Source organism: Pseudopipra pipra, chromosome 17 (genome assembly GCF_036250125.1).
Source record: "Pseudopipra pipra isolate bDixPip1 chromosome 17, bDixPip1.hap1, whole genome shotgun sequence".
In the NCBI taxonomy this organism is placed as follows: domain Eukaryota; kingdom Metazoa; phylum Chordata; class Aves; order Passeriformes; family Pipridae; genus Pseudopipra; species Pseudopipra pipra.
In genome coordinates, this window is record NC_087565.1 from 4,275,964 (window position 1) to 4,297,710 (window position 21,747).

Sequence of the window (21,747 nt, forward strand, 5' to 3'; positions counted from 1 at the left end):
GGATAGCATGAGACGATGCCCCAGTTTGTAGGGTGATCTCATACAAAGATAAGATCTCAATGGAGCTCTATAATTTTTGGACTTTTGAAAATTTTTATTTCAAGAAGAGAGTTTTTGAAAACTCTGAGAGAGGTTTGTTTTTTTGTTTGTTTTTTTTTTTTTTTCCTCCTGGCTCTGTTTTCTCTCCTGGACTGACCCTCAATGCAGAATTGGGGCCTAATCCAGCTGCACCAAAGCTCAGCAATGGAGAAACCTCCTACAAGTACTTGTAGAAACATCTTTCTGGAACAGCACGTGTTGCCTGATCCAGAGGTCATGATACAGGGGGTGTCAGGACAGGGAGGAAAATTGTTCCTGGCATTTTCCCTGGCCTTTGCAGCATTTTGTTATGCTAGAACTAGAAAGCTTCAGTCACACATCAGTGATGGTAACTGGAAGCTTTCAGCACATATAGTAATAATAAAAAGTAAAGATATGTGGCAATGGTCTCCCAAAGTTCCCTCAGAAATTAATTCAGTGAAATCCTAAAGGAATTAGATGTCTAAGACTGCCATTCTCCAAGGCATTTCTGTCACTACTTTATCACTTCAAAATGTGGAGGTTTGGTGCTCAGATGACAAAATGAGGCCTGGGGAAGGAATAAGTTTCCTGTCCTACATAGTGTGCTGAATGATTAAAAAACCTCCCTTAGTTACTGGATTGGATCTGAGACATTTCTAGTGCAAAATTCCCCAAACTAATAGTAAGATTTCACAAAAGCACAGGAAATTTCCCAGTTTCAGGTGTCACAGCTGCTCCACCCTTTGATGCTGCTGAGGTCTGAGCAATGGGATCCCCGGGCACGTCCGTGGTCTCTGGAAGCTGTGACACCTGTGGGTGCAGTCAGAGTTTCTCAGCAATCTGGGATGGTTTCCAGGGGAGATCTGGTCTGGTTTGTACTGGAGATGGACTATCTGGAGCAGAGCAAACAAAGGTGCCATGAGAGGTTGTGGTGTGAACTGAGCAGGGATGTGATCAACGGGAAGGGACAGCACGGCTGTGCTGGTGCTGGGGTGGGTGGGAAAGCCATCAGTGTCTCTGCCTGGCTCACTGATGGGATGTTGCTTTCAGATGATGGTGCCCTCAGTCTGGATTTCTCTGACACCTGCAGCTCCTCTGGCATGGATCTTCACCTTTCCAGGATGCTCCTTTACTCTCAGCTCCTGCATTTTAGCCCCAGGCTCCTGGTATCTCTCCCCCTCCCTCCATCTCCTAAATGAGTTTGAAGAGTTTGAAGCACTCTCTGAGTGCCTGCAGGAGCAGCACGGTGCAAAAAGTCAATCCTTGTTTCTGTGATGAGTGTAGCTGGCAGATTCTGCCTCTGGCACTGAGCTCACGCTGCTCCAGAGACGGACTCAGCCCGACACCGGCTCAGCCAAGGTGATGGAGGGTGCGAGCCTGGAAAAAGCAGAAGAAATGAAGCTAAATGGTCTTGAGGGCAATTTGAGGGAAGTAATGAGCTTCAGAAACTGGGACAGAGCTGGGGTCAGGCCTGGAGGAGCATCTCCCTGTGCGTGAAGGAGAGGATGTGGTGCCAAAGGGCAGCTGTATCCTGCTTTATGCCTCCTGGTTGGAAAACATGGAAATAACAGCCCCAAATGTGTTCCTGTTGTGTTCCTGAGGACCCAGTACTGAAAGCTGTGGCAGGGTTTCTATTTCCTAAAGACCTTTCACACATTTTTTCACATTCAAATGAGGCAATTTTAGTAAGATACGTTTTTCTCAGGGTCTTTTCACACAGTTTTTCACATTCAAAAGCCTGGCTCAGTCACACACACCCAGTCTCAGCATTGGTGGTTCTGCTGAACTGGGTCTGAAAACCTCTCCCAGTTCCCAGGCTGCCCCTGCCCCATTTGTGTAACAAGCCTTTGCTGAGGCTGGAAGAGCCCACGGAGAGGAGCAGCCTCAGGTGACAGGGTTTCATGCCATGATGAGTGATGTGAGTTGGATGGGTAAGGGATAAAAGGGCTCCGTGGGGCTGGGGAAGGAGCTTTGGTGGTGTGGAGGATGAGGAGCATGTGGAAGCTGATCAGCTTGTGGGATGAAGCAGCTTCTCAAGTAAGGCTCTGGCTTGAGGCAAGGTGAAAGAGGTTCTTGATGGAGGTTAAATATAATTTTTGAAGGGTAATGGTGTAACTTCCCCAGCTGGGAGTGAACTCTGAGCATCCAAGGGGGCTGAAAGCCCCTCTCATTGTCACTAGTGCACCTCTGCATGCTCAGTGCACGTGTGCTTGTGGTCCTGGGGGCAGGCATGGCTGGATGCAGCCACTGACATCTCTGTGACACACATTTAGAAGTGTTTTTTTTCATCCTGTCAAACCTTCAGGCACTGGTTTTTGGCTTCTGTGACTCAGCACAGATTTGCTGGAACCAACTTATCCCAGCAGGGCTGTTGACTCTCCATCCCACATAAAATTATGGGGAGCTGGAGTGCATGTGTGGTGCTGCTGGAATGGCTCTTTGTGTGACATCTCCAGAGTGAGCGTGACAGCCACATAAATAACATATGTGAGGAGACAGTAGGTATCTTCTGCTTGTTGCATATTATTTACATATCCTCTACCTAACTGGTGGTTATTCCTAGTTATAGATTTGCTAGACTGCAGTCTTTTCAAGGTAGATAGTCAAGCCTTTGACAAATTGATGGGAATACATTTCCCTCTACAGTTACTTGAAATTTTCAGTAAACATCTATTGTTTCCTCTTGCTAGAAAATGGAGCAAGGGAAGGCTTCTGAGGCTGAGTTCAGGTGGGTTAAAGCTGTGAAAACAACTTGCTTTGTTGGTGGTTTATCAGGCATCAGCTGCTATTGATCCACATAACAGTGAGATCTTGAGAGACCCCTCTTTGGGGAAAGCAAGTTCAGAGGGAAGCAGACAGCAAATGGACGCTGGATATCTTGGTGTCAGACTTTTTTCTTGCAGTGATTTTGCTGCTCTCCAAGCTGTTGGCTATGTAAAATGACTGCAGCACAGAGGTGATAAACAGATCTTTACTTTGAAAGGCTTCTGTGAAAATCGCCATCTGAGCACAGAGATGTTTTCCTCCCTAAGGGATAAGAGGTTAAAGTGCTGGGATGGAGCTCAGAAGATCTGATTTCATCATCTGCTGCTGTTTCTTACTGAGGATTTACCAGTGTAAATCCTGTAACCACTGTTGCCTTTCCCTAAACCAGAGCTATCTCCTTTCTCAGCATCTGGGATGCCCAAATAGTCAGCCTTGGATGCTGGGGGCCCATTCCCAGAACAGGGAAAAAAAATCAGTGTCCTAGGGAAGGAATAATGAAAGGGGGAGGAGGGATTTTCATCCTGTAAGAGTAAAGGGACTCATTTGGGTTTGAGATGCAAAAAGGAATAAAACTGTAAAACATAATTTAATGTTGCAGTGAAGATTAATGGCCTCATCCACAGTCACCTGAAAAGATCAGTCCCTTGGAAATTGCAAATAATGATGGCAAACATTAAAATTTCAATGAAGGAGGTAGCATGGTGTGCTATCTTTTTACTGTTGGAGTTTGAGGGATTTTGCTCTAAATGAATTTTTGGTGAAAGCAGGATCAACTGTTATTATTTGTAAGTAGTGAGAATCAGGCCCAGCACCACAGACATTATTCTTCAGAATGCTGCTGGCACTAATCCTGGTTATCTGCCTTACCCTGCACCTTGTAGATGGGTAGAAGAGAAATGGAGAAATTTCCTTTGTGTTTGTGCTTGCAATAGGCATGAATTAGACTTGTTCTGCTGTCCTGTTGTTTTAGAAAGAGGAACCCATTGACTCCAGCTTTGTTAGCTCGGTGGCCCTGAGGATCAGCTCTCTCTTGCAGGAAATTGTTTTATTATATAATATGCCTGTTCCTATGGATCAGCTTCTTGCACTCTTGGGAATGGGCAGGGAGGTCCCCAGCCAGCAGCAAGGTGGGGTTTCAGGGTACAGAGGGAAGCAGGTAAGGACCCCACATCTCTGGGACAACAAGCATCAAGAGTGGTGGGATCAGTCACCTTTGATATGGACTGGACCCTCACCATCAGCCTGCCATGTGCATCTTGAGATCTTGCCTCAAATCTACTTTTCCTAAGAAGTTTGATCATGGAAGGGGAATAGGGATCTTGAAGGAGTTGGGACATGGCCTGTGACATCCTTCTGACCCCATTCCCCTCAGAAGGTCTGGGTTTGAGGTACCATCCCAATGCAAGCTGAAGTCAGCGGGATCTTTTTCCCAGCATGAGTTTGTTCCCAGGCCCCTCTTTACTTCTTGGGAAGAGTTACTCTGTTTTCTTTCTGTTCTGATGCTCAGCAGTGCAGAAAAGCATCTGCACAGATTTCTGCCATCTCTAAAAGGAGTCTGATGGAGCCAAATACAGAAGCTACCATGAATATGTATTATTGCAAATATTGAAGAAGCCAATGTCCCCTTCCTAATAGATGTTATTTCTCATTCTTTGAATGAGTCTGTTGGCAATAGAGGGCAGATAATCCACTTGTGGAATCTTTCCTGCCTTGTGCTATGTGATTGATAACATCATGAAAGGAACAGAACTTGTCAGTGCTGTCTCTGAGAAGTACCATTGAGTCCCCTTGTAGGGGTGGCTCTGGGAAGTGGCTTTTGGGGATCAAGAGACAGCATTTTCATTTTGTTATGGATTTTCATTTCTTCCTGCCAGATTCTTCGATGCTCTAGCTGATGACCATAGATGTGTAAAAATCATCTAGTTGCAATCCCCTCTGCCATGGACTGGGGTGCATGGTTGCTGAATTTCTGTGGTCATTAATGTCCTGAGAACAAATTCCACCCACCACCAGTGGCTATGGTACAAATTTAGCTAATTGGCATTTTGCAAGTAATTAGCCAGGTGCCCACCATCCCAGGAGTGACACTTGCATTTTTGAAGCTTTGTTTTCCAGCCTTTCAAGCACACTCCGCTTCCCCCCCCAGCCTTTCTCCCTCTCCTCTCCAGCCCAGGCACTTTTTTCCTGCACAAGAAATGATTTAATTTCTTGCAAAATTAATTCTCTGCTCATGATGGCCTTGATTAAACAGATTGCCAAACTGTGCTAAAGGTGACAAAACAGTTCTGACGCGCAGACGTCTTCTCCTCCTAAAAGGAAAGGCAAAAAACCCCAAACCCTGTGGGCTGTTGCTATTATGAGATGTGCAGGTGGCTGTGGGCTGTTTGCTGCAGAATCAGCAAAAATTGTCCACATTTAGGAACAGTGTCTGTAAAGTTAAACTGGTTGAAACAGCAGAAGATGTAACTACTGGCACTTGAACTAGATTATCCTGAAAAAAATGAGGAGTTTTCATCCACAACTGAGTAGACTGTACCGATGCTCCAGGAGTTTGGAGGTACAAATGGTATAGATATGTGTGGCTACCCTGTCCCTGGAAGTGTGCAAGGCCAGGTTGGATGGGGCTTGGAGCAACCTGGTCTAGTGGAAGTAGAAGGTGTCCCTGCCCATGGAAGGGGTTTGCAACAGGATGAGCTTTAAGGTCCCTTCCAACCCAAACCATTCCATGATTCTATGTGGGGAAAAGCCCAGACTCTTTCCTCTGCCAACATATGTCCATTAACTGAGCAGAGAACAAGCCTGTTTGGGACCCAGCTGTGGCTCTTTTTAATATAAGCCTCTGAAAGCCTGCAAATATACTCCAAATATGCACACAGCTCATTTTCCAGACATTTTTTAATTTGTTAATGGGCCTCGTAATTATTTACCAAATGCATCAGAACCCTTTTGTATACACTTGGTTTGAATCTTATTTTGCAGATATTCAGTGGAAAGTGGGGTGGAGGGGAAAAAAAGCATTTGTACTGTGAATGTGTTTTTTCACTTGCATGTTGATGCTCTGGACTCTTGTAAATCCAGCCTCTGTTCATGGTGTGTCCTAATGCTTCCATGTGTGCTTTCTGGGCAACCATTGCCTGGAAGAAGGGTGATCTTTTTGGCTTGTTCTTTTTTTTTTTTTTTTTTTTTTATTTGGCTTTTGTTAACATCCTGTCTGCAGAGAAACCTTCAAGCTGAAGAGGGGATCTGGATTTTCAAAAAACAGGCTGGGAGAAGTCCTTTTGGGTCATGCAAATAAAATTTTGGTGGCCTTCCTTCCCAGCCTTGGTGCATAGACCCCAATGGACAGGGTGAAGACTTCTGATGAGGAAGAAATCTGGCAAGAGTCCTGCTCTTGAGATGACTGTTCTCTGCTCATCCCAGGGATCCTGAGAACAGCAGGTGTTAAGATACCATGAGATGTTCTGGAAGGACAGATCTCTCCATTACTGAACTGGAATTGGGGTGGAATCATATGATTGGGACTGAAGGTGCAGCATGAATATCCTGCATTTTTTTCCCATGCAAAAAGGGTATGAACACTGGGAAGATACTGGATGGATGGATGAGGAGAGTTTTTGGAAGAAGGTTTGTCCCAGACACAAGGCATATCTTGGCTCTCAGTAATTCAGGGTGGCAACCCTGATCCCTTTTACAGCAGCCATTCCGAACACAGCTGTTAGGTGAAAATGAGCACAACAACAAGATAAATAGGTGAACCTGATGCATTTGCTGCACTGAATTAACATAAAAGGGAGTGTGGGAAGGGTTGAGAGCATTTATGGGGTGAGAGCCAGCAGAGAGGAGCAGAGCTGAATTTGCAAATGCTCTTCCCGTCAGCTCCTGGGCTGTCCAGCTGGGAGCTCTTGCACTGATTTACTGCTGTCCTTCCTTCAGCCTTTGAAAATCAATCCATTAACAATTAAGGTAATGTCTAGTCTAGTGTTTATTTCACACTCTCATTAGTGGACTGACAAACCCCTCACTTTTTCAAGCAGTAGGACTGCTCTGTTCCACAGGGGGGCTGTATCTCTGGGTCGTACTTTTCCCCTTGTTCCCCATTAGAGCTGAGATCTGCTCCTGTGGAAGCATTCAGGAAAATTACCATGCAACACCATACCTTGGCATTGTGTTCCTTGTGAAGGAGATACAGCTTTTGTGCTAAATATCCCCAAACATCCATTGAAGCAGAACTGGGGCAGAAAGGTATAGCCCTGACTGCCTGCTGGGCCCCAGGAGTTCTGTGTTGGGCTTGGGAAGAGAAAAAGCATTTGCTGCAAGAGCTCATGTCCCTTTTCTCCATCTCCTGGGCAATAACAGTGTGCCCCGGATTGAATCCGACCTATGTGTCTCTGCTTATGTCCCCAACACTGGGAGATTTCCTCAGATTGCTGGGAAATGGCTTCTTTAGAGAAACACTGTAGATGGCCAGAGGCACCAGACCATGAGGCTCTAGTTCTCAGTAGTCAATCCACCTCTGATCTGGGATTAAGCTGGGGGTGGACCCCAAATGCCTCCATGCAACCTGTCTGAGGGGTGGCATACCTGGGGGACTCTGCAGCTCTCGGGCTCTGAGTTTATGAGGGTCAATATCTCACAGCCAGACTGGGGACCGCAGGTACCTGTGGGGTCTTTGTGGCTCACCCCACCTTGAGGTAATGAATTTACCACTGCAGCTTCTTGGAATATATGTGTTACTCTAACTCTGATGTGAAGTGCAGGATGGTTTGCGCTGCAAAAAATGACCTTTAGTTAATGCTGCTAAAAGATTACTAAATAATAACAATTTTCTCCCCCTAATTCTCATTCCTCCTTGTATTTTTTCGCCAATTTCTAGGTCAGATTCCCCATTCCGCTGCTCCTGCGCTAGCACAGCGATCAGGTTGCACAATTGCAGAGGAGGGAGAATCTGCTTCCCGAATCCCTATCTCCTCAGCATCCTTCCACGATTTTTCCCTTCTTCCTAGCGTCTACGGCTGGGAGCCCATCCCAGGTAGGCTGCGGGTCGAGGGCTGCTGCAGGAAGGGTTTGGGGAGGTTGGGGGGTGCTGACCCCCCCTGTCCGTGCCGGGGGTGGGACGGGGAGGCCACCGCAGCTCCCGGCGCCTGCGGGGCGGGGGAAGGACGCTGCCCGTGTCTCGCAGGTGTGGGCTCGCCTTCCCTTTGCCGCGTTTGGTAATTTATTATTTCTCCCCCCCCCGCTTCTTTTCCTCCTTCCCCCTCCCGCTTTTCTCTTACGCAGTGGGAGCAGCCCGGCAGCCTGGCTCTGCCCAGCCGCCCTCCGTCCTCCCTCCCTCCCTCTCTCTCATCCCTCCCTTTTCCTTAAAAACGTGGGATCCGGGGTGCAGCCCCCTGCGCTGGCAGCATCCCTGCCTGGGAGAGCAGCCCCTTCCCCTCCTCCACCTGCGGAGCCCCCGACTTTGTCCCGTGTCCCCCCTCATCCCCCGGCCCGGGGGTGCTGGATGCGGCCGCGGGGAGCGGAGCCTGGTCCGGAGCTGCGCTAGAGTGGACCCGCCACAGGTACGGAGCCAACTGGGGTTTATTTCCAACTTTGGGCATTTCCTGCCGTTTTATTAGGATATGGACCAGGATGGGGGGGGAGAGGTTGTGCCCCAGCCCCAGTGGGAGGCTGCGGTGGCTCTCGGGGGACAACGGGGGTCAGTGGAAGGTCTGGGGGCATAAAGCCGCGTGTGGGGACTCACCGGCCCGCAGGGATGGGAGAGGCAGGTGGGAGCATCCAGCCCTTGGGAGGGATGGCGTGCGCAGCCCGCGCGTCCCCTGCGCCGGCCGTGTGGAGATATGCGCGATCCCAGTGTGCCCGGGATGCGCCAGGCTCTCAGGGTTGCAGACCATCAGAATGCTCCTGGGAAGGCTCGAGGGGGGGCTGTGTTCCCCGGCAATAAATCATCCTTCTCCCTGGTAATAAATCATCCTTCCCCAGCGCTTCTCACGCACACGCTCTGCCACAGTCCCGTGCTACCCGTTTGATCAGCAGACCTTAAAACTGTCTCTTGGTGCCCCAGGTCCTTGGCGCAGGCTGGTGCTTCAGGATGGACCCGCTCTTCCCCGCCCATATTTTTGAAGACCCTGACCTGAGAAAGCTGCTGAATGACTCCTCCATGCTCAACCTGAGCTTTCTCCCCAGCAACTGGTTTAACAACAGCACGGGGGACAGCTTCCTGCCGCTCAGCATCAAGATCACCATCGTGGTTGTCTATTCCATCGTGTGCATTGTGGGGCTGGTGGGCAACTGCTCCGTCATGTATGTGATCGTCAGGTAGGACACGCAGGGAGGCTCCAGGGAAGGCTGGGAGAGGGGCAGACCTTCCCTCCCTCAATCCCTGCTGCAGGTGAAGCAGGCAGGTGCTTCCCTGGTGTTTGTGATGTGCTTTAGTGGTAATGATGGAGCATTTGTTACATTGTTTTGGTTTTATTTGTTTTTTTAACCCTTCCTAGGCTGTGATGAAGGTTTCCACCAGTTTTCAGCTGCCCTCTGGTGCCTCCTAAAGTTTAACTCAGAGAATGGAACAGAGAGAGCAGAGCTGCTCAAAAAAAATATTTTGTGGGTTTTTTTAGAGCGAGCTGGATGTCCCTAAAGAGGGCAATGAGCTGGAAGGGTTTTGCTGCCAGGCTGTGCTGGCTCCTTAATGGGACCTTTCCTTCCTGGGCTGTGTCCGGCACCCCAGCTGTGTTTGCAGGTGCTGTTCCATCTGGGAGCTGGCTCTTTCCAAAGCTGAACCTTGTTGTAAGGGGAATGGCATGTGCAGAGGCTCTGCCTTCACTGTACAGGGGGAAAATCAGGAATGTGAGTCTTTCAACCCTTTGGAAGCTGTAGACATGAATAAGATGTGACAGGATGCTGCAGAGTTGAAGGCAACTTCTCTGACTTCTTGTGCTGAAGTCAGGAGAGTGGGGGGACCTTTGCAGAGGGACAGAGCACGGATCATGAACCAGTCCAGCCTCCCTGCACACATTTTAAGTGTCCCTGTCCGACACTGTTGTGGTTCAAGCCCCCCCTTATTTCTGGGAATCAGAAACCTTGTTCCCCTTGTAAGTACAGAATAAGTTTATGCAGCTATTAGGGCTGTGATTGTGCTAAATCCCAGCACCCCCCTTCTGATCTCTGCATCCTTCATGTTAGGGAGGGAACTTCCATTTTATCCATGTCTTGGAGCAGATTCCTGCTGCAGGTGGATGCTGCCAGCACAAAAAAGACAGGTTGAATCCTCCAACAGAAAATGCAAATATTTAGCAGGTATTCAGACACTGATGAGATTGTCTTGCTCCTACCAGGAGCCCAAGTGCTTCCAAAGCATCTTTCCCCTGAATACACACAACTTGGTTGCAGGAGATGCTGCAAAATTCAAGTCTCTGGTATCAGAGGTCGGTGAAGGGTGGCTAAATCTCTGCTACAAGGGCAGAGTGAGGTGACTGTTCATCAGGCTGCCTATCTGTGCTCTCTTTGCAGAGGAGTTCGTGGTAGAGAGAAGGGATCCCATTAGCCCTGGTGAGCTGCAGATGCAGAGAGCAGGTTTGCAGTAAACTAATGACATGTCTGGAGAGCTCGTGTTCCTGTTCAGTGTAGTAGCAGTCATTTGAGTAGTTTGTGGGTGTGTCCAAGCGTGGTGAGTAGTGAGGCTCTGGGAGTTAGAAGTCCTTGTCTGACAGTGATGCAGCTCCAGGGGAATGCCAGCCAGTGTGTGTGCAGAGGAAGGGAGTCCTTACCCCGTGCATGAGCCTTAGATGTGTGTAACAAGAGGTCTTGGCAGAAATCTCCCTGTCTGCAGAGGTCTTGTGGGATGTGAGCAGCTGGATCCTGCTGGCCCCAGCCCAGGGCTGTGACTGGGTATCACAAATAACATCAGTGTCCCAAGACAGCATCCTGGTCAGGGTGGACCTGTGCCATGGCCATGCGTGCAGAATGGCGGCTTCTGTTCCACTTCTTTTTGACTTTGATACCTTCCAGTTGGATAAATGGCACTCAGGAACAGAAAGTGGGATTTCAGCACTGGAATTTCCCCTGGAACTTAACTTGTTCGTGTGTCCTCTGGTTTTACTTGGTTTAAGCAATTGAAAACTGAAGAAAGGTGCCAACCCCATCTCCCCCAGCCATTTTCCATTTCTCTATTTCCCTTTATCTAGAAACCCCTATATATTAAAAAAAAAAAAAAAGGTGCCAACAGACATTTTGATTATTTGGGTACTCCTTTTGTGAAATACACCTTTTTTTTTTTTTTTAAAACAAAACAAAACAAAAACCCTTCATTGTGAGTCTGGAGTGCCCCCCTGAAAAGCGTGTGCTGGGGAAGTTATAACTGAGCTGGGGCATGTGTAGAACCTGCTGTTCCCACTGGTTCTCCCCATCTGTGTCCCCTGGGAGCTCAGTACTGAGCTGAGTTATACCCAAGGAAATGACCCTTCTTAGGTTGGTGAGTAACTACAACTTCTGGTTCTCTCTGCTCAGGATTCTTCTCTCCTTGTTCTGTATGTTGAGGTCAGGAGCAGGTGTGGGGATAAACTGAGCTCAGTATCCCGGATTCTTACCCTTGTCATGTATGTGGATTGATGCAGAGCTGCCACATCAGTGGCCGTACAAGGAAGATGCTGATGAACTTCTCAAACACAGGTTTTTCTCCCCAGATTGGGGCATTGAGGCTTCATGCCTTGAGTAGCATCTGTTTTTCAGTAGGTTGAAAATTGGCTGCTGGGAAGTCAACATGGGCTTTTGGAACTCTTAATGATATACCTCTTCCATTAATGGAAAAATGATTGGCAAACCCTCTTTGCTGCACCCCTGTCACCTGCAGATATGGTGCAGCCTATGAAAGCTGGTTGTTGGTTTTTTTTTTTTTTCATGTTCAGCAAGGATAACCAGGCTTCAACATATTACACAGCCCATAAGAAAATCGTGTATTATCTTCCACAAAAAGAATGGTACAATGTCGTAAACAGTAATTGTTTCCTGGTTTTGAGGGAGCTGGGAAATAAGAAGACTCTAATACCTGCACTCGAGGAAATTGGAGGAATTCGAAAGGCTCATTTTTTGTTCCTTTTGAATGAGTCTTCTGCAGCACTGAGGGAAAAGTTTTAAAAATCTCCCAGTACTTCACACGAAAGTAGAAATTCAAAGCCTCCTCTAGGTTTTCTCCTGTGTTATAGAACCCGGCCTACATCTCTATTATATTTGGAGTGATTTAAAATTTGGAATGATTAATTTAGAGACAGTCATCATGTGGCTGTCAGTCCCTTCCAGTGCTGAGCAGCACTAATTGGGTAAGATGGAGAAGGGCTCTCGTCAGGAGCACAATTTCCTAGACAGTAAAGGGCCTATTGTGGGAACCTGCCTCATCTGTGGCTTTGTTCTGCTGGCTCATCGTGGAGCTCCTTGCCAGCAGGGATGATGCCTCCCCTCCCTCCTCCTTCTGCTGTTTGCTCTCTTCTGCATATATTTCCTGTTCTTCTTTTTAATGAATGTGAAACGAGGAGCTGAACAGAGGGTTTGGGGGGAGAGTGAAGGGAAAAAGGCTGCTGAGATCCTTCTTAGCTATTAACTGAATTCTGCAAGGCTGCTTGCCCAAGAGCTTTGTTTTCAGGAAGGAAAGCAAAGGAGAAGGAGGATGGATTGTTCTTTCAGTGGCCCTGGGGGTGGGTGACTCACGGGGCCGGAGGTGATGCTGACCCAGGTGTTGTTATAGGGCTGTGACAGAGACCCTTGAACTGCTGCCAGCCACTCCTGTGCCAGGGAAGGGACAACATGCAGCTTCTGGTCTAGGGACTCCTCTGTTGTCCCCAGCTCCATCGTGCTGCTACAATGCTCAGCAGTGATGGCCTGGAGGACTAAAGCTCAGGCCCCCATGGGAATGATGATGCCTCATTTCTTGGGCACTCTTTACTATGGTTGCTCTCTGTTGGAGCCCAGCAAAGAAAAAAATATAAAATAAATAGACAATTCTTGCAATTTATATAGAAGTGAAAGCCACACTGAGGGCTCTGTGCCCTGGAGAGGATGGTTCCTCTCCGCTGAGGAACCTGCTGTGATAGTGGCTGCACAGAACAGGTCTGCAGATCCCTGATTTCTGGATCCCCATGAGCCCAGGTGAGCTGGGCTCAGCCACATGACTCATAGGAACCATGTCTGGTCCCTGCTAATACAGATCCTGTGGCTCCAGTTAGGAGGGCTCTTTGTTTCACCTGGCTTTGGTGAGATGGGTGAAAGAGAGTTGCCCATGTGCAGCAGTAATTCTGTGATGTTTAGTGTGGGACTCAGTTCCCAGTGTTCTTCATGGACTGGGCAATTCCCAGCAGCGTGTTGGATACGAGCAACTCAGCAGAGGCAGATCTGACCCATGAACTGGGACAAGAGCATCTTGCTGCAGGGTGGAGGCTGATGAATGCCCTCCTCACACCAGAGCACCATTCCTGGTGGCCAAGCACCTGCTCAGGGATGTGGGAGCATCCCTGTGAGCCCCTGGCTGAACTACTGAGGCTTTTGCAGCCACCCAGCCTCCTCCCTTGGCATGGCAGCAGTCGGGGCCATGTGATGTCCCCATCCACACTGGTCCCCAGAGAGCACCTAGAAGAGGAGGGCAGTGTTTGTTTTTTATAGTTGTCACTGGACACAGTGGTGAGATTCAAGGGCAAGAAAATCATCTGTCCCAAAGGGTGTGCTCACCCTGGCTGGCAGCAAACTCCTTAACTAACCCCTGCTAGTCAGTCCCTGTCCTGCTGCGTAATTTATAGGCTTTTAGGTGCTGTGTTGGTGGCTGCTTTTGCTGTAGTGTCTGGCCTCAGAGCCCAAAGTAATTTAAATTTGTCCTTCTCAAACTCTCTGGATTTTTTCAGGGCCTGTTGAACCATTAAGAATAAATCATCTTGAACTGGTTAGAAGTTTTAGGCTGAAGGGGCTCTGAAGTGGTGACCAGAGCAGCAGGGATGTGGGGAGCACAGTGTGGGTGTATGGCTGGGGGGACTCAAATCACGATGGTGCGTGCCAGATCAAATAGCAGGTTCACACAACCTGTGGGCTATAAGCAGGCTGGGAGCAGAGATGTGAGAGAACCAGGGCTGATTTCTACCATCACGGGGTGGGAGTAGCTCAGTAAAAATTCTCCCTGAGCCTTTTATGCTCTGTTTTGCTCCCAGGTGCATGTTCAGGGACTAGGGCAAAGGCTGGCACTGCTGCCAGGGTGTGAGGTGGGGATGGAGGGAGCTGCTCAAGGTGAACAGCACTGTCTGCATCCCAATTAGCTGGAGCTATGAATATGAAAATCAAGAGACTCCAGAAGGCAGAGAGCTCCTGGAGATAATGCTCAGGGTTCCCTGTGGCTGCAGGCTTTGCTCTGGTCCCTCTGTCCCAGTGTCTGCTGCCCCATTTTGGGTTGCAGTTTTGCTGCAGCCAGCTGGTTCTTAGCCTTGGGGCATCCAGAGTGGCTCACTGTCCTGCAGCCTTGCCATGGCTGGGTGGAAAAGAGGGAAAGTAGGAAAAACAGGTCTGCAGCTCCCCTGAGTCTCAGCCAGGGACAGAATCCATCCTTGTGAGAAACAGGGCCTTAAAGCCCAGAGAGCTGTGTACTACCCATCTTCACTCCCAGATCGCATCTTCCCTTTGCTGAAGTCCAGCTTTGTTCCAGGTACTGTTGCTTGAGGTCCACTCATCAAAAAAGGAGAGGGAGGACATGTGCTGAGATGATATCCAGGCATTTTTTCTCTTAGGCTTCAGCATCTGAGAGAACAGGACTGCAGAGCAATTACTGTTGTGACAAAGGTGGAGCTGGATGAAGAGCTAAGAACCACTCTGTGGGAGATGCTCCATTAGGAAATTACCTCCATGACAGAGTGGAAGAAAGTGGCTCAGCAGGGAACTAATGTCCTCCGTGGAGGCCACAGGCTTATCTGCAGCAGAGCTGTGCCACGGGGGGAGGAAACTGAGGTGCCTCCTAAAGCCCAAGAGTTTAATTTGTCTTTTTTTTTTTGGTGCAGATTAAGAAAAAGAACACTCTCAGTTCCTGGAGGAAAAGAAAAAGAGATTAATCCACAGAGAAGCGATTAATTGATTTTTTTTGTGTACTGAACATTCTGGAAATGTTTGGGAACATTGTTTGGTTGGGGTAATGGCTGTTGGCTCTCAGCATGCAGAGAAAGTGGAGTAGAAGTAATTAATTAGGTGTAAATTAATTTCCCCAGTTTTCAAGAGCACAAAATCAGCTTAAAATCCGCTAGAAGATGGGTTGAAGGAGGTAAGGGCCAGTCACCTCAGCATCCCCATGTTGGAGGGAGCGAGGGAAGGTGGCTCTGCCATCACCTTGAGGAGGAGGTGAGGAAGGAAGCAGCAGAGAGAGATCTGTGCATTGAGAGAGAGCATATTTTGCAGGGCCAGGTTGAGCAATTGCAGCTGGACTCTGAATTCTTGCTGAGAAGTGTCTGGGAAGAGAGGGGCTCGTAGGGGCGGAGGGGTGCGGGAGGGAGCTGAAGGTTTGTGATCTTCACACCCTGAGCTCAGGGCTGGCTGAGATGCCCCAAAATTCTCACAGTGCTGAGGAAACAGGAGTTTTCAGGGAGGCAGCTTTGTCCCTCATAGATGTTGGAAGGGGGCTGGAAATAGGTGAATTCTGCTTGTTTCTCCCACTGATCAATTAGAAAACCAAACTCAAACAACCTTTAATTTTTTTCTGTTTTGCGGTCAAGTCACTCATCATTGCTCCAAATTGCTATTCCCTTGAGTTATAACGTCAGTAAGAGCAGTCAGTGTTAGAGGCATTTTGATGAATTGCCTCCAACTCCAGTCCTCCTGAAAGGATGGACTGCAACAACCTTGACCTTTGGGAAGCTTGAGCCAGCCCAGCCAGTCTGTGGTATGCAGAGAAGGCCACAGCTCCCAGGAGACCTTTGCTAGGACAGTCTTAGGTGACTGAATCATTTCCTAAAGCCTGAGCTGACAATACTTATTTTTATGGGGGCTGATAAAAAACAGTGATTTGATTTTCTTCATTTTAATTCCCCTCTGCTGACCTAGAGGGGAAGGTGACTGAACCCACTTAACAGACCTACCTCATCCCCCTGAGTACTTTGCCATGCTTGGCCCAACTGCAAGTGTTCAAACAGAAAAAGAAAACTTGCCTACCCTGAGATGCTGCTCTGGGGTTCAGGGCACTGGAGTCTGTGGTAATCCTGCTTAGGAAACTCCAAAGCTTAAAGCCCTGGCAGCTGCCTGTTGAGTTGGATTTGCAAAGTGTTTTGCTTGTTCATCCTACCACAAAAGGAAAGGCACTGGCATTTCTCTTCTACTAGTTCTGGTTACATAGGTTTATCTGGGCTGCCTTTCTAAGAACCTGTGATTTCTGGGGCAAGAAGAGCCTGACACAGGCTTTTGTAGGGACCTCAGTGTTTCCAACCATGTTTCCATCAGTGCTCACCTCCAAAAGCTTTCCTTGGCTTTGAAGGTCAAATGGAGCATTCGGTCTTCCTTTCTGAAGCCACTTTCAAATTTCTAATACAAGCCCAGCTTAAAACTCCAAAGCAGGTAGAAAGATAGACTTTATAGTCTGGATTGTGGCTCCCCTGGCTCCTATTCTTGCAAACCTGGCCACGTCACCGTGTGTCTCAGCAGAGTTCAGAGTGTGCCACTGATAATGTTCTGCCAAGCATTCAAATAATCTCTCAAGCACTGAAGTTCAGACCCTGAGGGGAGGACACAGAGCTGAGAAGGGCAGTTGGGGGCTTGCTGTTCTGAATCAAATTGACAAAAAGAGCTTTTTAGTTCAAATAAGACCCTATAATATTCTAACACAGAGTGAAAATAGGGTGGCAGTTTATAAGTAGAAGTGTAACCCTCAAATGATCTTGCACTCTGTTAATAACACACATCCCTGTCTGCCATTTTTGGCCATGTTTCTGCAAAGGCCATTAGTATAGTAAATGATGGATGAGCTATAGTTTTAAAATTATACCTATTTGAGCTCCTGTTTTGCCCATGAGAGGAACATCCTGGAGCTGAAATGTTAGGTTCAGTCCCAGAGTCACTGTTGAGCTTCCATTTCTGCAGACTCTGCGTGTCTCATGGGTAGGTGATTATGGTTTGCTCTGCATCGTTTCCCATGTGTGAAAAGGAGATGATTGCCATTAGAGCAAGGTGAATCTCTCTTTTGGGCAGCCAGTTCATATGATAAAAGTAATATCGAAATGACAAAAATTCTTTGAAGTAGAATTGACTTGTGACTTTACCTCTTTCTTGAGAAAGATCCATTGTGATATTTCGATTTCTGATTCAAACCTCATTCCTCACCAGTTTTTAGCTGGCCAGGAGTGGCCATCCCACCTGTTCTGATCTGACAGCTCACATTAGCCACACCCTTTGAATGTGAGCCCTGACAAAATGGCTTATCAGCTTAGCCCTGGATCTTTCAAATCATCATATTGTGTAAAGCTTTCACCAGCATTTATAATAATGAAGCCATATGTGATAAAATCCTAGGTTAGCCTTATTGAAGTCATTTTTCAAGAACCACTGTGAGTTGACAGGCTCAGGCTTTCATGGTCCTCCCTGGCAGTCTGAGAGAATAAACTTCTCCTGCCCATGGAACTGATTATGAAGATACCGTATGTGATCTTTTAGGAGCTGGGTTGAGCTGTGTGTTGATAAACCTGTAGGAGGTAGAAAGGTGAAGGGTGGTCAGTCTCATATAAGAAAATACTGCATCTCCATCCTAAAGTGGCAGAGTGGCCTCTTCAGTAGCGTTTAATGTCTTACCCCTCATCAGGTGGAACTCTAACTGTTGCTCATTCCTGCATTTCAGATTCACCAAGATGAAGACAGCAACAAACATTTACATCTTTAACCTCGCTCTGGCTGACACCCTGTGCCTGATGACCTTACCCTTCCAGGGTACAGACACGTTCCTGGGCTTCTGGCCCTTTGGCAACGTCCTCTGCAAGATCGCCATCTCCATCGACTACTACAACATGTTCACCAGCACCTTCACGCTGACCATGATGAGCGTGGACCGCTACATCGCCATCTGCCACCCCATCAAGGCCCTGGACATCCGCACTCCCCACAAGGCCAAGGTGGTGAATGTCTGTATCTGGGCACTGGCTTCTGTCTTCGGCATCCCAGCGATGGTGATGGGATCCGCGGAGAACGAGAACAACGGTCAGTAAAGCTGCACCAGTGGGTGCGAGGTGGTGATGGCCAGGAGAGCCCATGGGCTCGGGGTGCCAGTTTCATCAGTGGGGTGAGGGCTCTGCTGTAAAGTTGTCTTAACTCTCTCCTTTCTGCCCTTGCTTCCCTGTATCACTGCTACTGCCTTCCTGGTATTAAACATAGAATCACAGAATCATTAAGGTTGGGAAACACTTCGAAGAACATTAGCTCCAACCACTTCTCTAACTAGTCTAAACTAATTTCAATGTGCAGATGCCTTTTTGCTTGCTCTGTGTTTGCTGATCTTCTTTTCCATTTGATTTTTTTCTCTTTTTTCATTTGCAGAAATTGATTGTCTAATTAAACTCCCTTCACCAGTGGACTACTGGGATCCGGTGTTCGGCATCTGCGTCTTTCTCTTCTCCTTTATGATCCCCGTGTTGATCATCACCATTTGCTACAGTCTCATGATCAGACGGCTCAAGAACGTCCGTGTCCTCTCAGGCTCCAAGGAGAAGGACCGAAACCTGAGGCGCATCACCCGAATGGTCCTGGTGGTCGTGGCAGTCTTCATTGTTTGCTGGACTCCCATCCAGATTTTTGTGCTGGTCCAGTGCTTGGGTGCCAAGGCAGAAAGCGAGCTCGAGCTGGCCATCTCCTGCTTCTGCACCGCCCTGGGGTACGCCAACAGCAGCCTGAACCCCGTGCTCTACGCCTTCTTGGATGAGAATTTCAAGGCGTGCTTCAAGAAGTTCTGCTTCCCCACCGCCTTCAGGACCGAGCTCCAGATGTCCAACAGGATGTGCAGCATTGCCAAGGATGTGGCCTATGCCTGCAAGAACTCGGAGGGGACTAACAATCCGGCCTGACTAGGCATGGAAATTCCCATGGTGGCTGTCGCCCAGCAGAGTCCAACCACCCCCACGTCAGAACTAACTCAGATAACAGCTCTTTAGCAGGACCTCAAAACTGAGAGGTGAGAAACAATTCTGGGGGTTGGGGAAACTGGATACTGCAAGAGCATGCAGAAGAAGTGAGCCCATTTGATGCATTTTTAATTCTAGTGCATCCTGCACTAAAGAACGTGTTTGAAATCAGCCCTTTGATTCCTGCGAAACCCTGGGGGTTTACAACATTATTGAGAGTTCAGGAATCAAGGATTTAAAATAGGCGTCGTTCCTGGGACTTACACTTTTGCTGCTGGGAGACAGACAGAATGTAAACTCTTCCATTGCTTTTTGCCTCCCCGAGTTGAGATGTTAACAGCTCGTGTGGCTCAGCAGACGCTCGCGTGCGGGTTTTATTCCTGTGCCACCACTCTGAAATTAGACTTTGCTGAGCCAAAGTGGGCAGGAGCCATCAGACAAAACCTAAGATCATCTCCAGGATGAGTCATCGTGCAGGAAAGGATGCGGGGAGGGAGAGGAGGGAGCTGGCGGAAAGAGAAATTCAAACTGCCTTAGAGGACAACGCCAGCTCCTGCAGACGGGGTCTGCAGTAAAACCCTCCTCTCAGAGGGGAGCAGGGGGGTGAGAAGGGACTGTAAAAAATTATGAGTGTGGCTCTGAAGAGGAGGAAATGAACACAGTTCCTCGTTTACATGCTGCTACTGCTTTTTTTTTTTTTTTAAACTCTGTATTTCCAGTGTGACAGTGGACAGATTGTGTCTATACATACACGTCTGCAGTGCTCTAGGTACAGATATATGGTAGGGTTTCACCTTACCAAGCATGCCTTGAGGATCTTCCTCAGTGAGAGGAGGAAGGAATGAAGTGGCCTATATATAAATGTATTTATGTATAGGGGAAAACCATTTTGGAGAAGTCAGAATGGCAGCTCCTCCAGAAGACATGGACCTTCCTGGTAGCACGTGGCAGCCTAAAACAGTCCCATCTGCTCTGCATGGGATAAGTGGGGCACAAACCATACAAAAGGTGGGGTTTTGGGGTTTGTTTTGTTGTTTTGGTTTTTTTTTTAACTGCAATGAGATCCACGATGCTGAGAGCACGTGGGAAATGCTGCCCAGGTACCACTCCTCCTGCCAACTGTGGATTGATTTTTCCTCTCTCAGTAGGTCAGAGGTTTGTGGAAAATGAAATGTCGTGTCATTTCATTCAATAATGAAAGCTTCCCCAAAGAGTTTAACCACCAGAGTGCTCTCTGTGCTGGAGGGGACAGCAGACTGGTATTCTCCCTGTAGCACAACAGCCTGGGGAAATCTGGGCAGTGGTGGCCAGTGGTGCTGATGGGGAAGCAAAGCAAAGACCCCCATGTGGAGATGGGAGGTCAACTTCAATCTGAGAACCGGCAGCGTTGTCCGGACTGTACAGATTTCTTGTGAATATATTTCTTGTGCTCTGGTCTAGGAGATTCTGTATTTTTAATGTATTGATTTGCCAATATTTTAATGCTGTCATGTTCTTTACATATGCTGTATAAAAGAATTGAATGTTATATTTCTATGTAGAGTGTTTCCCTTATGGTTGGGCTTAAAATATAGATGAAGTTCCAGTGTCCCATGTATAGGACCCAGATCCCTTGTAAACTGCTTGAGCTGAGAAGATTTTGGTGCTGTGATTAGCATTTGATTGGGAATCTGGAGGGATACCAGAGCAAACTTTGCAATTATCACTTCCCCTGACTAATCTGGGGGGGAGGAGGAAATCTGGGCACTTTAAGCACTTTGCAATGGATGTTTATCCCCAAGCACTCACCAGGAAATCCCACACAGCCCCCAGGCATGGGAAGAATAACTCCCTGAGAACTGTGCTGCTGGCAAGCTGCATCCATGCCCTTGGAAAAGCTGAGTTTGGTGGGATGTTGTGGTTGTGGATGCAATAACAGTGTTGGGCAGTGAGTGACCTTGGGTTTGCTCAGCCCCTCAGCTGTCAGATGATCTGATGGGGTCTGGGTAGGGTTGGGCCTGAAGCTGGGAACCGACTGCTGTTCTTGCTGTTAGGGAGCAGGAGAGCATTCCTTAGTGGCTGGCTAGGGACCAACCACTCTCCCTTTGCCATTCTTGGTTGAGTTTTTAAATAGATTTATGTCCTCTGAAAAAAATATACCTGTGTTTGGTGTTTTTTTAATACGGATTTTGTTATAATGACTATGCTGCAACGATCTTACATAACCAAGTACCAATAAATGTGTGTTTACTAAGCTTTTGGATATTTCCATGGCCCTTGCAGTGACTGTGTTTAGACATTCTGTTCAATGCTCAGTGGAGTTTGTTATAAGAAGAGCAACAAAAACCTGAAAGCAGAACTTCATTGTACTGTGCCTATGGAGTTACAGGCTTGTGGTCAGCTGTTTGCTGCAGCACTGGCTCTGTAATTCTCTTTGGAAATGGTTGTGTTGGTGTGATTTTACAACTGCTGCAATGTAAATGACGATTTCCTAGGTGGCTATTTGTGTGCTTTAATAAAGGAAAATAAAACCTCTTGTGCACTGAATGATGATCTGGAAGATTTAGCTGTGTGGGTCAGGGATGTCTCAGCCTGATCCTTTTTTAGTGAGATCAGTGGGAACTTTTGTGTCACAGGCAACTCTGTCTGTAGTTAACACAGGAACAGAGGATGTGAAAATGCTGGAAAATTGGTGGTTGGAGATGAGTGTGAGTTGCCTGCACCCTGCCAGCCTCCACAGGGTCCCTGGGTTTTGCAACAGGCAGCTCTGGTGTGCAGGCAGCTGCCTGCTGTAAGAGGTGAAGTCTGATGCAGGATGAAAACAAGCTCTTCCCACATACTC

General features: G+C 47.9%; 1 protein-coding gene across 2 annotated transcripts; it reads left to right on the forward strand.

Moving 5' to 3' along the window:
• Nucleotides 1–7,736: 7,736 nt before the first annotated feature.
• On the forward strand, nucleotides 7,737–21,452 carry OPRL1 (opioid related nociceptin receptor 1). Of its 2 annotated transcripts, XM_064673978.1 has the most exons (5): nucleotides 7,737–7,855; nucleotides 8,104–8,381; nucleotides 8,885–9,138; nucleotides 17,654–18,009; nucleotides 18,346–21,452. In XM_064673978.1, exons 3-5 carry the CDS (start codon nucleotides 8,912–8,914, stop codon nucleotides 18,867–18,869), a joined length of 1,107 nt encoding a protein of 368 aa, XP_064530048.1. In that variant the 5' UTR covers nucleotides 7,737–7,855; nucleotides 8,104–8,381; nucleotides 8,885–8,911; the 3' UTR covers nucleotides 18,870–21,452. The 2 variants fall into 2 exon arrangements, with proteins under 2 accessions (XP_064530048.1, XP_064530049.1); XM_064673979.1 differs by lacking the exons at nucleotides 7,737–7,855; nucleotides 8,104–8,381 and adding an exon at nucleotides 10,330–10,392 and having other exon boundaries at nucleotides 9,114–9,138.
• Nucleotides 21,453–21,747: the final 295 nt, after the last annotated feature.

What these genes read in the sequence shown, in the direction of transcription:
- OPRL1 (XM_064673978.1), top strand. Translation starts at nt 8,912, where the DNA reads ATGGACCCGCTCTTCCCCGCCCATATTTTTGAAGACCCTGACCTGAGA. An exon ending in GTCATGTATGTGATCGTCAG is followed by an intron (nt 9,139 to 17,653) that starts GTAGGACACGCA and finishes CCTGCATTTCAG; the next exon opens with ATTCACCAAGATGAAGACAG. An exon ending in CGCGGAGAACGAGAACAACG is followed by an intron (nt 18,010 to 18,345) that starts GTCAGTAAAGCT and finishes TTTCATTTGCAG; the next exon opens with AAATTGATTGTCTAATTAAA.